General features: G+C 42.0%; 1 protein-coding gene across 1 annotated transcript in view; it reads left to right on the top strand.

Annotated features, from left to right (window-relative positions):
- Positions 1 to 14,106, top strand: part of jarid2b (jumonji and AT-rich interaction domain containing 2b) — a 112,621-nt gene extending 98,515 nt beyond the window's left edge. Inside the window, exons 7-18 of the mRNA XM_008422063.3 lie at positions 594 to 2,061; positions 3,557 to 4,098; positions 7,314 to 7,406; positions 7,611 to 7,729; positions 8,193 to 8,263; positions 8,396 to 8,510; positions 8,602 to 8,707; positions 9,068 to 9,250; positions 9,536 to 9,666; positions 10,633 to 10,819; positions 10,957 to 11,064; positions 11,734 to 14,106. Coding sequence (XP_008420285.1) covers positions 594 to 2,061; positions 3,557 to 4,098; positions 7,314 to 7,406; positions 7,611 to 7,729; positions 8,193 to 8,263; positions 8,396 to 8,510; positions 8,602 to 8,707; positions 9,068 to 9,250; positions 9,536 to 9,666; positions 10,633 to 10,819; positions 10,957 to 11,064; positions 11,734 to 11,964 — 3,354 coding nt within the window. The 3' untranslated portion in view covers positions 11,965 to 14,106. The remainder of the gene's footprint in view (positions 1 to 593; positions 2,062 to 3,556; positions 4,099 to 7,313; positions 7,407 to 7,610; positions 7,730 to 8,192; positions 8,264 to 8,395; positions 8,511 to 8,601; positions 8,708 to 9,067; positions 9,251 to 9,535; positions 9,667 to 10,632; positions 10,820 to 10,956; positions 11,065 to 11,733) is intronic.
- The last annotated feature ends 2,676 nt before the right edge of the window (positions 14,107 to 16,782 follow it).

Genomic DNA, 16,782 nt, shown 5'->3' with positions numbered 1-16,782 from the left:
TAGCCAAATGGGATTTTACCGCGTGCCAATGACCCCACCTCCTACCTCATACTGTACAGCCATCTGTTAATGGAAACCACAGAGCCATCCCTGCTTCTCAGCTCATGTTTTTCATGTTTTTTCTTTTGCTCTCTAAACTGTTGTTTATCCCCTCATGTTGTGGGTTTGCGCTTGTATAAATCTGAGGCACAGTGTTGACAGTAAATGGAAGATTTAAGCAGCCTAGTCGATTTTTTTTCCTTTCTTTTTTCCAGACTTTACTTGCCGAACGCAGCGTTCCACAAATAGCTTAGGATCTGTCTAACCAAACGTTTCAACATGCAGCTAGAAACAGTGCGTGACCTCTTCATTAGGAAACACCCACGTTCCTACATTCTACGAGTTGTGCTTTCTGAAAATTATATCTGTGTGGGCATATTGTGGAAAATTATCTTAATTATCATGTCGCCACAATTGTATTTATAACTCAGACTTCATTTGAAACACAGCAATGACACAAAATGTAATCAGACCATCACCACCTTTTTTTTTTTTCTAGAAAGCATCCCTAATATTCTGCTAATCTTTTTTGTTTCCCTGTCTATTTATCTCAGGTCTCAAAAGTGAATGGGATGACGCGGGCTGGCTCGGCACAAGCTGTCAGCGGTGCCAAGAAGAGCCACGACTTACGACTGCCGTCCAAAACTGTGAAGAAGTACACAGCCACCGTGTCCAAGGGCCACGTCACCTACACCAAAGCCAAACAGAAAGAACTGGGCAAGAAAACCAAACTCAGCAGCAGTAACAAACACAACAGCGCCGCCTCGGCATCATCGTCAGCGAACAATCACAATCAGCACAGCCAGCCAGCAGCCAGCAATAGGCTGGCCAACTCAGGAAAAGCAGCGGCACCAGCCCACCACAGCAATGCAAAAACCCGCAAACAGGTGCTATTATCAAACGGGCTGCACAAAGCGGCGGTCAACGTGCGACCCAACGGCAGGCTAAACGGGCAATGGCACAATGCCTCAGCCAAGGAGGACGGGCAGAAACAGTGCCAGCAAGGCCACGGGGAGTGCCCGGGTCGAGAGGGACTGCGAAACTCCAAGCGGCGTCTGGAGGTGGTGCTTAACTCTGTGAGTACGGGGGTTGTTGTGCAAAAAGCCAAAACGAGTGGCTCAGAGGCCAAAAAGGCCAAGCTTCAGCCTGCACCACTGGAGACGCGCAGCAGCAGCAAAAAGGTGGCCAATGACGAGAAAGCTGCCAAGCAGAACGGCACCCCTACCGCTCCGGTTTCTAATGGACACGATACAGAGAAGCCCACCCCGCCTAAACAGACTCAACCTGCTACTCCACTTCCACCTTCTATTCCACCGCCTCAACAAACGCCACCTACTTGTACACCAGCAGCCAATGTGGAGCCAGTGAACCAGCGGCCCAAGCGCGCATCGGCCGGCAAGCTGATGTTGATACGACAAGCACAGCAACAGCAAAGCAGGTCGCATGGTCGCAGCTCCTCCTCATCCCCCTCAGTAGGCCACAATAACGCACCAAACCCCAGTCGAGCCAGCACTACCTCAGACCCTCAACAAACCTCTGCCTCCTCTCCCTCGTCCTGCAACAACTCATCTACGCTTCCTCCCACCAACGGCCCAGGCCAGATCAAACCAGCAGCGTTGCGGCTCGCTGACCGTGACAAGGAGTGGGAGCACGAGAAAGAGCTGACGCGGCAAAAGGAACGTGAGCAGGAGAAGGAGCGGGAGCGCCAGCGGAGCAAGCCAGAGGGCTGGGCGGCGCTGGGCGAAGTGCCGGTCTTCCGGCCCACTCAGCGAGAGTTCCAGGACCCTCTGGTGTACTTGGACGCAGTGAGGGAACAGGCCGAGGTGGCTGGCATGTGCCGTGTGGTGCCACCGCAAGACTGGCGGCCGGAGTGCAAGCTGAATGAGGAGATGCGCTTCGTTACACAGGTGCAGAGGGTCCACATGCTGGGCCGACGCTGGGGCCCAAATGTGCAGCGGCTGGCTTGCATCCGCAAGCACCTTAAATCTCAGGGCATTACCATGGATGAGCCACCCGTCATTGGTAAGTGAGCCAAATGGGAAGGCACGTTTGGTTGTGAATGGGAAAACTACCTTTAGTAGTATTTGAAATGATTAAGTGTTAAGCTGCAGGCTTCTGCGGATAAACACTGGGAAGAAGACCTCTTGATTGTACAGGAGTGAATTAAACCATGACAGTCAGCTTTGAAGCAGTAAGCATTCAGGTTTTTTTATGGTGTAGATGGATAGGATGGCACTCGGGTACAAAGTAAAACAAAACCTATTTGGAATTTAGCAGAGTGTTCACTAATAACTGTGTTTGAGAAATACAAATCAGTAAAATGTCATAATGTTGCTCCTCCTCTTTGCATGTGTTGTGCTTTTTTGTGCTTCCAACAGATTTCATGTTCTTTATATAGGACAGTAACAATATGTGTTGTTTTGGCACAAAACCTGATGGCCAGTAAAGATGAATCTTTCTTCCTCCTCCTGTTAGCTTATAAATCTTTACTAGACTTCCAGTCACCTTAATTTTTTTATTATAACAATATAGAAAAAAAATGTCATCTTTGGTGACTGTGTATGCTGTCATGTAGCTACCAGGGTGTTGTTTTCATTTTTTCGTTCAGCTTGTTTCATTGTTTATATAGAGCCTCATTTAAATCAGCTCAGTGTAGCGAGTGCTGTTGCAGCTGTTAGCCAGACAGAGCTGGCATCCAGTTTACCACAATGGAGTGTCTGTCACCAGCCAAAATATCTTTCCTCTCAATGACTTCCTGTAGCATCGCCAGGAAATCCATTCGGCATTAAGAGCAATTTGCCTCTCTTTTTGCCAGAGTGATCGCCTAGAGAGTTGTTTTTTACAATGCGTAATGACCAAATTAAATAATTTAAGATGATGAAAAGGTTTGATCTGATCTGTGAGTGTTACGACTGATGCTGCTTTGTTGTGCAGTTCTCACTCTGTGAAAATGCACATGCAGAACGGGTTATAAAGTTGCTCTGGTGTCACTCCTCTGATTCCTGACCTTGTGTGTGTAAACTCAGTGAGCAGACTAGTGACATTTTTTGCACCAGTAAAAACAGAGAGACATTTTATTTTTTTTAATATTACTGTCATGTTTAGAGATGTACCAATCTACGTTTTGTCAATGTTGGATAATAGGGACACAACCATCATGTTCCACTGAAGAGAGGGAAGATTCTGTAAAAATATCAAAATGGTTTCCCAGTTGATAATATAGATTGTTGGAATAATTAGCATTGTTAGCTTTATTAACTGTGAAGTGAAGGTATTCTTTGGGGAATTTGTAATCCTTTACTTTCAGGATTACAAAATCTTGCCTATTCCATGAAGGCAGTAGAAAGCACAAGCGGTTCCCACAGTCAGTATTTGCTGCTTTTATGGACATGTCTAAGTGAAGAAGAGCTGATACTGGAAAAGCAGCATATTTTTTTTAAAACAAAAAATACTTAAAGTTCTACCACCGGTTTTGATGTTAGCCTTTGGAAGCTAACCCTCTATTTGCTTTGCGCAGGTGGCTGTGAAGTGGACCTGTCACGTTTTTTCCAGCTCATCAATGACATGGGCGGCATGCAGCAGGTCATGGACCTGAAGAAGTGGACCAAGCTCGCCGACCTCCTGCGAATCCCCAAGTCGGCACAGGACCGGCTGGCCAAGCTGCAGGAGGCGTACCTCCAGTACATCCTCTCCTATGACTCTCTTAGCGCCGAGGAGCGCCTCCGGCTTCTGGGCGATGTGCTGCAAGAGAAAAAGAACCTGGAGTCACGGCAGGGCCCCCTGGAGGGCCTCTCGGATTCTGCTGCGCACGCCTTGCCACGCTACGAGCCCAAAAACGGGTTGGTGGGCGGAATAGTCGGAGGGACGACCGGGAACCATCGCACCAACGGAGTGTACCACCGTCTGAAATGTCTGAAGGAGCTGGAGGCTCAGGTCAAAGCGGGCCGACGCCGGCTCTTCGCTCAGGAAAAACAAGGCAAAGAGGACAGGCATAACGGAGAGCAGCGACTGGAGGAGGACCGGGGCGTTCTCAGCGATCAGTACAAGTGTATTTACAAGGTGAGGATGAAAACAATGCCGTCCTTTCATGCCGCACACAAGAGGCATATTGACGAGAGGCATGAAAGGGCATCTATTTCTGCAGTTTTTTTTTTTTCCTTTTGTCAATGAGTGCACATAATAATTCTTATTGTCATTTAAGGATCGCCTGTTGGTTTGTCGTCAGAAGTAGCAATGCAGCATGGAAGCATCTTTGAATCTTGCTTCCTTATTGCCTCAGTTTTGTGGTTTCTCTTGTGTAACTTTTAACCAGCTGAAAGATATTGAGAAAGACACATTTGCGTTTTGGCAGCTACTATCCGGTTGGTTTTGACCTCTCAAAATTAATTCTCTGAGCAGTACAATGCTTGTGTACTGTCGCAATGAGACTCACTCTTAAAAAAAACAATAACTTTTTACCTCAAGTTTGGGGGCCAAGGTTTCATTGACCCTCCCACTTTACTGCAACCACTCTCGCTTGTGGTCTCGTTCACATCATGACACGTAGCAGAAAAACTGACTGTGATAAAACTGTTTCTCCCTGAGTTTTATACTTTACCTGCCTGTCTTTTTGTCTTTATCGAGTTCTTCATGAGAGGAGCAGCTGAAGTGCTGCTGTAATCTCAAACCTCTGTAACTCATCAGAGGTTTGGTTTCGTCAACTGGCAAGAAATGCGATTTACGGGATCATAACACTGTTAAATATCTGTCATTTAAATGCTTTTAAATCTCTGCAAGTTTTAAGATATTAATTCAGCAATATGGCACAGAATGAGAAGCACTCTTCTCTCAGCCTGAATTGTTAGGACCAAGCATTAATTGCGTTGTGTGTCTGGAGCTTTTAGTCGACTAAAACACGACTTTGTTTCAGTCATGGTCAGAGTTAATACTGCTTTAATCACAAAGATATTCCCCATTGAAATTCTAAGTATGAGTAATGCAGTTCCAGTCGGAAGTGTACATACACTTATCCTCAGGATGTGACTTTAATGATTTACTTGAATCCATCTTTTGGTTGCATTTGGTGCAGCACAATTAAGTTAGAGGACTGATTTCACAGATTGATAGAGAATGTTCTCTGATCTGCACAATTTTACAAATACAAATGCAGGTTCAACTAATATTTGTTTAAATGTTCCTGAGAAGTTTCCCAATATAAATGTTGGGTAACTTTTTATACACCTTGCCAGGTTTATGGTATAATCCTGGCTGCATAAATGATTTCAGCGTCATTTTTCTTAAATGCTTTCAACTACTACTGGCAGCAAAACAGCCTAATACTGCCACTGCAGTCGGTACAATGTTCTTGGATGTAAGTTTTCATCCAAGAACTCCTTGTTCTTGTGGACAAACGGGTCAGTCTTGGTCTCATCTGAGCCTTGCTTTTTATCTGAGGTGGACAATTTTCCATTCACATATGTGTCCCCAATGGGGGATGAGCCCCAGATGGGATTGACTAGTTACACAAAGGCCCCTGCTAATTGCCGTCACAGGTGGAAAAACTGCTCACAAAGTCAGTGACCCTTTTGAGATCCACCTAAGACTCATGTAGAGTTCCCAATGGTTTAGCTGACGAGCAAAACCAGTTGGGAACACAAATGGTTTCCATATAAGATTCTGATTACAAGTCCAAACTTGCTTAGTTCTCATTAAGCCTAACCAATATCCATATGAGGCCCATATGTTGGATACAGTTGGGTGTTCTGACAGAAAATTGTGTTTTGGAATGGGAAACAAAGGCTAATATTAAGCTTCTGGAATGGCTCAGAACCCAACCAATTGAAAACATATGGACTGTTTTAATGCCCAGCCTGTACCACAAAACAATGTAATTTAAATGCACTCGAATGTTTCCAACTATCCAGACAGAGGTCCAAGAAGTTTTCTTGCAACTCACAGAGAGGCATTGAACCAAACAATAGTGTGGGTGTTCAGATATTTGAGTCTGCATGTACAATGTTGACCTTGTGCAGGTGAGAGGAAATCTACAGTAAATTCCAATCTGTGCACCCATTTCTTGACGGGTTTTATTGCATCATGTCATCTCAAAAACGAAAGGTTCAAATGTGTCATTAAGTTATCGCATTCACGCTGATATAGTGAGTGTATGTAAACTTTTGAGCAGACCATATCTTTTGCTCGATTGATGGAAACGTCAGCTTGTCGTTTTTGTACCTTCAACATCTTCCGAGCGAAATATTTTTCTGCAGCTGTGTTCTGTGTACGGTACTCTGTAGGCCTTGTTATGTGCACATGGATTCACATGCGCAATATTCCCACCACTATTTCCTCTTGACTGCTTTGCTGATCTGGCTGGTTGAAATGTAGGTCAGGTAAAAAAACAAAAACCCAAACAAACAACAACAAAAAAAAAGCCAAACTACTCCTTTCAAAACGTGTGTGTTCTTTAGCTTTACACATTATTGCTTATCTTCAGCGGGACTGATTTGTGTGCACACATGTGTTGTTGGGTTGAAGGTATTTCAGCAGTTCATCCAGTCATGAAGATGACTTTGGTAACTTTCTCGCATGTTCACTTTGACTCTGAAGCAAACTTTAATCATCTCAAGTCTGGATCTCATTTGATTTTTATTTTTTTATTTCCCCCCCACCCCCCTCTCACTCCCTGTCTCCCATGGTAACCGACTCCCTCGCTCTCTGACCTTCCTTTGAAGAACTGAGATCCTGCCAACAGACATGACCCAGAACAATCAATGACTCCGTCACAACATGCACAGCTTAGATTTGTGGGCAGTTTTTGATTATAAGAGGCCTCTAAGAAGGAGGTCCGATTTCACTTGTCCTGTCAAGAGAACAAAGTGCTTGTCAGGAGTATAATTATGGTCTCTAAATGATTAAGAAGTATTTGAACTGTCAGGAAAGAAACAAGTATATTTTTTATTTAACTTTATTATACTTCTTTGGATGAGATTTGACAAATCTCATCTAATTAAGTTGCTTTGAGCTCGAGGATTTGACAAGGTTAAAGCATACAGCGAGCGGATTTGTAGATGTGGGACTCCCATAAAATAGGATAAATATACATTTGTCTGTAAACATGCCATTTTATCCAGTCTTTGACTTAAACAAACTTTGAAGTTTGGAGGGGGAAAAAATTATTCCTTTTACTCATTTTCTCTTCACGTCCTTTCTTTTGGTTTGCATCTCCCTGGTTTCTTTTTCCCAATCATGACATTTAGTCTCTTCCGATGGATAATTTAGCGTTTTTTTTGCAGGGGAAATCGGTTTCCTTGACCAACTTCTTCAGGATAGCCCGGAACACCATGACCATGTGCTTTAATAAGGAACCTGGAGCTGCTGAGGTTGAGGTAAGCCTCCCAAAAAAAAACCCCCCACATCAAACGAGAAAAGGAAAGTCAACAACTTTTAGTGGCTGAATTTATTCTGCAACTGTGGGTAAAATGAGAACGTCAAGCTGCTGAAGGAAACCATTCATCACTTCAGTACAACACCTGGAATATGCTTCATGCATTTCTAAGTCAACAGTTGTTTTTTTTCTCCTCTTTTTACAGCAAGAATACTGGAGGATAGTGGAGCAGAGAGACACCCACGTGGCAGTCCACTGTGGAAAGGTGGACACCAGTACACACGGCAGTGGTTTCCCAACAGGAAAATCAGAGCCATTTTCAAAGTAAGGGCCTCGCATTTAATATCCTAAACATTCGGATGAACGAAATTGAGCTGCAAAATGAGGGTTTTCACCGGTTATTGTTGAAACTTCAGCTCAGACGTTACTTTAGTGGCGTGGCAACGACACGGCTTAAGCTCATGTTATGCCACGCAGATGCTCTGCCTGCGCTGACGAAGAATCTCTTACCGCGACATGACAAATGCATGGAGTGGTTCAGACATTGACCTACTTTTAGACTAATTCAGCTAATGAGCGTTTCACCACTGTTAGCCCCTAATAAGAGGTGTTTAGAGCGCTGAAATTTCAGCTTCGGTGCTGCAGGAACAAAATTGTGAACACTATTCAACATCCGGGTCTGACCCGAGTGTCAAACAGAAGTCTTTGCAGAGCAATCTGTCGGAGGATTCACAGGTGTTTCGTTGAAGATGTTTGTTAAATATTATTTTTTCCCCTCTCTCCTCAGACATGGATGGAACCTCACCGTCCTTCCAAATAATTCTGGATCCATACTGAGGCATCTGGGTGCTGTGCCTGGTAAGACATTACTGCATTTGTATATTTGTACAGACCAACGAGCTTTATCAGGCGCACCTTGTCAAATGTTGTGCGTTACTCTGCCTGCGGTGAACTCGGCAGTCATCAACGCCTCCGTCCCATTTTTTTCAGGGGTGACCATTCCCTGGCTAAATATTGGCATGGTCTTTTCTACCTCATGCTGGTCTCGAGACCAAAATCGCCTTCCATATATTGATTACTTACACACTGGTGCTGATTGCATTTGGTAAGTGTCACCGACCTGCGTTTAAGACCTGCCGTATCGCGGTAACACGCAAAGCTTAGATTAACGGGATGAGACCTCTGTTCTCTGGCAGGTATTCTGTCCCTGCTGAGGAGAAGGCTAAGCTGGACAAGGTGGTCCATACACTGCTTCAAGCCAATGGCACCCCAGGACTAGAAATGCTGGAGAAGAATATTATGGTGAGTAGTGTCTGTGTGGGAGCAGTAGAACTTTTGCTTCATGCCTTTGTATGAATGTGTAGGAATTGTGAGGAATCGTTATTCCTCAAAAATAACGCTTTTCAAACCAATGAAGTCTGGGAAAGTCTGGAATTGTGTTTTAGAGATCCGAATAAGAAATGGGGGGGAAAATGGAAAGATATTTGCATATCTAGACTCTCCATCCATCCAACCAACATGTAGTTCATTCCATGCCAACTTTAGCCATGTCCTGCCGTAAATACCAGAAACAACATTTATTTTAGATCTGAAAAGTGTAACATTTTGTCAGATTGTTTGGGAACTCTTCCCTTACTCTCTCTCTCGTCGTTAACCCTCCAGATCTCTCCAGAGGTGCTGTGCCGTGAAGGCATCAAGGTTTACCGTACGGTCCAGCGGAGTGGTCAGTTTGTGGTCTGCTTCCCCGGTGCCTTTGTCTCTAAAGTGTGCTGTGGCTACAGCGTGTCGGAGACGGTGCACTTTGCCACGCCACACTGGATGAACCTGGGTTACCAGGCTGCAAAGGTCAGTCCATGACACCAGGTGAACATAATGGTTGTGCCGAATATGAGCCGATATACCCAGCAGTAACTTGGACGTTGGGTCAAATAAAGCAGACTCTGATGTTTTTATTTTTTTATTTTTTAGAATTTAATTCAACATTTTTAACTCTGCAAGAAAAATCCAAAAAGTTTTTACTTGCGCAAAAGGGATATTTGGAAAGAAAAGTCGACTATTTACATTGGTTCACTAAAAGAAATGAATTGCATATGTAGCATGTGATTTATGCTTGTTTTGCTTTTTGCCCAGGACCTGAAATTTCGTTGCATAGCCAAGCCCTTCTCCATGGAGAAGCTACTGTATCAGATCGCCACCGCCGAGTCCAAGAGGGACAACGGCCTTCTCCTCACCACCATCTCCTCCCTACTCAAAGACCTCAGGCAGGATGCCACACCACACAAAAACACTTATTTATAATGTCACAGATCTAAAATAAGTCTTGATTTAAAATATTTGTAACGTGACCAGGTTAAGGCTTTGAATTGTAGAGTCATTGTAGACTGAAAGGCTAGACTTTTTGTATGTAATAACATAGTATAACATAAGTATTTACTCCAGAATTTTAAATAAAATTATACAGCATGAAGGGATCACTTATTTATTTTAATATATCGTGTTATAGTTGTATTGTAACTATAACGTGTTGTTATTTTGATGCACAGGCTAGAGCAGAAATGTCCACTAAATTTAGAAGTAGTAACTACGTGTTGTTTACAGTATTACACATTTTTGCCTCAAATGTATAATTTCAGGCATTTTTAGAATAACACAAAAATAAATTGGGTAATTAGTTTCCTGCAGTCGACCGCTTTACAGATCCCACTTCTAGTTTTCCAACAGTAGTTTTAAATTGATATTACCTGTATGAGAGAGACTAGTAGTGATTCTTTTTGCTCTCTCACCATGACAGTCAGAAAAGTGGGAGCCTTCCTTCAGCCAGCTCACCAGCAGGGTGCAGCAACTGTTGTGGGAGAGTGTCAGTGCTGTATTGCTCTAAAAAAAAAGGAAGGATTATTCTATAAGGCAATTAAAGTACTTTAGTTGGTAGAAAGAGTGTGATGGAAACTTTGATCAGTTTTGAAGCTTCCATTTTTTATTTTTTACTTTGGTGCTTGTAGCTGACCTGGTGCCTAAAAAGATCAAACACATTTACATTTTTCTAAGTGTGTCACTTCTTCTTTGCCCAGTATTTGTCCATGTTGTATTTGGAATTCATATAAACATTTTGTAAATATCACCATAGAAAGTTCACTTCTGTTTGCTCAGTTGCAATCACACGTCGACAGGTTCTGGTCTGAAAACGGTCTTCTGCCTCTTTCTGAACCTGCTTCCGTCTCGTCCTCCAGGAACATAGAGTTGCACCAACGTCAGGAACTTTATAACGCGGGTTTGCTGTCCTCTGCCCGGTACGGCACGCACGACGGCAACCTTGGCCCCGCCGACGGGCGCAAGAAGCCCCGCGGGAAATGGCTGGCACTGGAGTCCTTGGAGAGACGCTGCCAAATCTGTCAACACCTCTGCTACCTGTCCATGGTGAGACCTTTTCACAATAATAAAGTGAGAACAATGATCTAAGAGCGGAGGACATTTAAAAAGGGTCGCAAACATTCCTGTTGCTCTTCGATCTGTATCCCGAGTGGTAATATTGCATCGTTTTCACATCTTTGCAGGTGGTTCAGGAGACGGACAACGTGGTTTTCTGTCTGGAGTGTGCACTGCGCTACGTGGAGAAGCACAAGTCCTGCAGGGGCCTTAAGATGATGTATCGATATGACGAGGTGAGATGTTCTCTCTGTGTCCAGAAGGGGGCGGCGTCAACTTAAAAATAAAACTGAACACTCGCCGTTGACACTCTTTCAGAATGAGTTTGTCGGCTTATAAATAAACGATTAACTCTGGCTGTTGAAAGCGTAACCAAATGTATTTACAGTTGAACTTTTCTCGTATTGTCTTTGTTTTTTTTCTCTATTTATATAATGTACATCTGCAAATGCAGCTGCGGGCTAACAACAGTATTATGGAAGCTAATCTGTTTGCTCTAATACAATTCAAAAAGTGAACTTCATATGTTGTCTAGATTTTGTTCATGCAGAAGCATGTATTTCATGCATTTATTTTGATTAATGTTGACGACTGTTACTTGAAGAAAATTAAATCTCTCATAAGATGAAAAGTTTACGTAAAACCAATAAAAACACATATTCATACAGAAATGCTAGCCTTCTGAAAACTGCGTCGGTGTGCAGCCGACGCCGTCACAAGCTGATCAGGGCGCAGTCAAATGCACCTGTGCTTGATTATAAATAAAAGCATCTTCTCAACCCTAGCAGGAGATGTAACTGTGGAGATCATCAAGTTCTTTTAAAAATGAAAATGTCTACAAGAGCAGGTTCATCCCACTTGTGTTTGTTCTCACCACATTTTCCGTAACACTGTTTCCCATACAGGAGCAAATCAACAGTTTGGTGAACCAGGTGTGCGGTAGGGCCATGCTAAAGAACGGAGGCGTCGGAGGGGGAGCTGTCATTGTTAGCGGAGGAGGGGGAGACTCTTGCCACACTCTAAGCCCCGCTAAAGCATCGCCAGCCAAGCGGGGGCCCCGGAAGCGCGCCACTGTGGAGGTGTCCCTGGCCCGCCTGTCGTCCATCCACATGCCGAAGGCGGCGGCCGTGTCCTGAAGCGGACAAGCGGGGGGGGGATCTTCTGCCACTTCTGTTTTGTTTCTACATTAAGCAGGATCACTTTCCCCCCCCACAGTCCTCCCCCCCGAGCTCAGTCTCCATTTCGCTCACCTCTCCTTTAGCGACAGCTTGTTTCTGAAAAACAGAAAAATAAACGCAAAGCAAGATGTCTTTTTTGCACTAGTGTGAAAGAAGAATTAGTTTTTATCTCGAGTGATATTTTTTATGATTTTTTTAGTCTCCCCCCGACCTGCTCTGAATCGACAGTACAAGCATTAACATTCAGAGGAAGACTTGACAGGGCCCCATTTTTTACCCCTCCATCCTCTCTGACTCAGAATGGGTTACATTTGTTACCTTTTTCTTGCATCACTTGCTCCTGAGACTGAACCCCCCCATCCTTGTTAAAACTTGGAACGAATAAAATGTATACCCACCCCCCACCACCACGTTTAATTTTTTTTTCTCCCCCTTCCAGATGACGTTAAGTAGTTACCCAAAGTTTCTCTCTGTCCTTGATTTTAAGGAAGAAGAGTCCTTTCTTATTGAATTTTATGCGTTTGTGATGCATTTCCTGCAGATTTTCTTTAAAGGAGGTGATGCAAGATTTAAAAACTTGAAAAGACGATGTTGGTTGGCTACATTTTTTGAGTTCTATTTTGAATCTTTAGCTTTTTTTTTTTTCTGCTAGGTTTGGTTTGGTTTCTTCTCGTATTTTATTTTGTTTTGTCCGTCGGCGGACGTGAGCGAAGCAGAGCCTCACTGCCGCGTCGACACGGAGGGATCTCTCGCCAGAAATCGGTGCCTGACACTTGACGAGGAGATCCGTTTTATTGGTGCTGTTGGTTATAATTACTGTATAACAACACAAAAATAAAAAAAATAAAAAATAAAAAAAGATGTTTGAGGGGGGCGTTTGGCGCCTGCTTCACGCCCCACAGGTCAGAAAGGCTTTCAGGCTTTTCTGGTTCTAGATGTGCAATCGTGTTAACATTCCATTCTTCCAGTCCTCTTGTTTCATCTGTACCAGTAAACATTAATTATTATTATATTATTATTTTTTGGGGGTTTTTTTTGTTTCCCATTTGTTGAGCTGATGTGTTATCTCAAGTAGAGCCACTAGTTAATGAGTGTAAAATGTGAAATATCGATTTTTCCTTTCTTTGCTTTTTTTTTTGCTATTTTGTCCCCTTTTTTCCAGATATATTATGAGTCATTTTTACAGAGGAAAAATGTCCAACACAAACAAACAAACATCAACTTTTTTGTACATATATCCTGTAAATTTCTTTAAATACTTGAGCCTTTTTCCAGGGTTAAGTAAGAAAGAAAAGGAAGGAAAAGAATGCAGAAGAGAGAGTTTTCCAGAGAGGAGAGTGCTTGATGAAGAAAAAGCCTTACAATTCCCTTTCTTCATCTGTGTGAGTTAGATGCTTACAGGGTTTTGCTCTGGTAAATGTGTATAAAAATTTTAAGTGCTGCTTATATCACTAAGAAAGAAGATATTGAGTAGCCAATGATTGCCCCCTCCTGACCCCTACACTCTTCCCCCCCTCCCCCTTTTTCCTCCAGCCTAGTTTTGTTTGTTTAGCTTTACTTTTTTAAAGAAAAGGGAAAAAAAAGGATATGTTGACAAAAAATGGGTTTTTACATTTTCATTACTGAAAATTCAACAAAAATGTAGTAGCTACTCATGTTGCACTGAGCTTGCCAGTGGTGACTGTCAAGGAAAAAAAAAAATCCTATAATCCAGTTTGTCGGTATTTGTCCCTCGCAGAAGACTGAACTGTTTTAGGACTATTTAAAGAAATACCAAGGTGTTTTCAGCTTCATAAAAAGTGGTTGTCAAGTTTTTATGGCCTTACAATATATTTTATTCTTACGGGATTTTTTTTTCTTCCAGTTTTTGTTTTATTGCTTAGTTCTCTTGTTTTTTTTTTCTTCCATTTTCTACAATATAAACTACTTGCTCACAATGGGATCTCTGGTGACTTAATTTATTAAAGCCGTGCGTCGGCCTTTCCTTTCATTGGGAAAGAGTTTCATGTTGGTTATATTTACAGTTTTTTACTTTTGCAGTTTGTACTTAAGGTTTAATAAAAACTTACAGACAATTCACTGTCAGTCCTTTCCAACCTACTTGTGTCTCGTTTCTTTGTGTCGAGTTTCCATTTGAGTACAGGAGGAAATTACTTTGTGCTGCCTCATCAATATTTTATTTGCATGTTATTACATGTCAGTAATATTTAAGTAGAGCCAAAGTTTCCACAATCAAACTTTACTGAAATGTTTCCAAATCATTAAATACAAAAATGTGGAAATCAAAATGGTTTAATAAGCTTCATTTAAAAGCCACAATTATTTTAAGGAGTTTCATCAAAAAGCCATATCAAAGCTAATATGAAATTCAGCTAGAAAAATTAGCATTTCCTGTGAACATCCAGTGTGAATCCTTAAACATTTTTAGGGAGAATTGGATTGAAGTCAAAAGAAGACTCGAAATGTATGAAATGGGTAGAAGCAGCAGAATAAAGCAAAACGCAAATAGAAAAACTTAAGAGTAAAAACTTTAAGCTAATGCAAAAATCCCACCTAAAGAGTATTAGAAATTTGTGCAGAACAATGTTTACAAAGCTGAACTGTAAGGTCAGGACACGGCTTATAAGCGAAAATGAGCTAAAAAGCTAAAGCTAGCTGACTAGCATCTTGACCTACCTCACATACTCCAGTGTGAAAAGACACATGTAACAACTAAAATTAGCTAAGAAACTAAATAATTGTAGCATCTAGACTAGCATGCTGACCTATAGTAATGTACTACATGCAGTGTGGAAAAAACTGAAATGTAATAAGCAGAAACATTAAAAAACTGAAAGGGTCTACTATCGTCTTTCAAAGCAAAACTTTCTGCTCGTTTATTGAGCCCCCACCCCCAATGCTAATGTTTGTGGGCCACTACTGTGTTTCACAACATTAAATTGGTCAATCGAGTGTGATAACTGCTAGCTAAAAAGCTTTTAGCTAGATGGTCTGAATGCTATTGATAGCATGCAGACTATCACTAGCATGCTGTTTAAATTAGGTTTTCATAAAATGTAGTCAAAAACAGGATTGAAAGGAATGGTTAGACATCCTTTGGCAGCGCTGGATTCCTTTAACACATGATTTACTCTACAATCTTTATTTGTTCTATAACATGCAGTCACTGTAAGGTACACAGACTGGAGAAAATGGGAGGGGAAAAGACAGAAGTAACTCCAGCCCCAAGAAAGACTTGGTCTAAAACATCCACATTAACCTAAAGAAGGCAAATAAGTCAAAATGTAGAGAATTGGCCAAAAGTAAGAAAAAAAACAACAGACATTTGAATTAACTAAACCAAAAATGTAAAACCATTACAAAACAAACAGCCAACTGAGATGTTCTCCTACAAGCTGCAAAGTAAACAGAAACCCACTCACTCCATTTGCATCCAGTGTTTGTGAGCTGCCCCAGTAGCTCTTAAAACTTTAAAGTGCAGTGAAATGACTGTTGTACATCAGCGCTCTTTACTATTCAAAATAAACCCACACAGCAACTTTGAGCCTTGAAAAGACATTTACTCTCAGTGTTGGAGTGGTGATGCCTTATATCTCTGGGGAAAAACAGAATTAATACACACAGAGAAAAGTAACTTCTGGTTTAAGAGACACTTTTCTTTCCAAACATGCAGGAGCGTAACTCAGTAATGAGCAAACAAGGTGTTTTCACTCACACTTTTAATCTTGCTCACATTTCTTTTTCTTTTTTTTTTCTCAAAATGCTTCGAGGGAAATCAATTCACTCTTGAGCAGAAACATTAACAAGTCAAGAAAATTAAAGGGTAAGAAAAATGGAGGGAAAAATGCATTTACACTGCACAAATATTAACAATTTCCGACCCCCCAAAAAACAAAACTAAATAAAGATTTGGACAAGGGTTAGCCTTCAGACCGATGTCCAGTGCATAGCACGCTCCGAGACGGGGATTTGGTCCTAGTTCAGAAGAAATCTGTCCAAAATGTACAGGTCATGGCCAAGGTTCATGTTTGTTTGTGTGAGCAAATGTTTCTAAAACAACTGAAACCTTTTGCCAGCATGTCAGCAGTACGGTCAGTTCTGACAGGAATACAGACAGAAATTTGGCACACGAGAGCTGGTTGTCACATTTATCCATAATGAAAGTAAGAACAGTTTGTGCCCTCTGCACGTCGTTAATCGGCTCCATTCATCTAAATTGCACCGAAAATCTAATTCATACTGGCACAGAAACAGCTTTCGTTCCGTCTGTTCAAACGATGCTTTGTGGATATGCTTTACTCAATCAGGACCATCGTCCTGCAGTGACAACTTTACAAAATTTGAAGCTGCACTTGCTGTATGTTTTTTTTTTCCCCTGTTTTATCAGGAAAACTGTAGATGTGTCTTAAAAAATGTGGATGAGCTAAATGAAATAATATCCGATAAAAGGAAATGAGTTTGGTTTGATTTTAATACATAACTTTTGTTCCGTGAAAGGAAGATTAGGATCACAGTCCCGATGGAGCCGAAGGTAGTTCCTTTTTTTTTTTTTCTCTTCCATTATCTGCATTTGAGAGGTAAAAACACTATTATATGTTCAGTTAAAGTTCCAACAATCAGAAAACAGGTTTAGGATTTATGCACAATACGTTTCACTATAAAGCATGAACAGAATTTGAGCTCACTGAGTTGGACCGATGACTTATCTATGACCTCATTTCCTTTCTCGGGAACAGGCTTTGCTCAGTCTCACCATGCAGAGCTATAGAAACATCC

Source organism: Poecilia reticulata, chromosome 11, assembly GCF_904066995.2.
Source record: "Poecilia reticulata chromosome 11, P_reticulata-male-v2, whole genome shotgun sequence".
Lineage (NCBI taxonomy): Eukaryota > Metazoa > Chordata > Actinopteri > Cyprinodontiformes > Poeciliidae > Poecilia > Poecilia reticulata.
The sequence above is the reverse complement of the archived record's forward strand: the minus strand, read 5'-3'. Positions and strand labels throughout refer to the sequence as shown.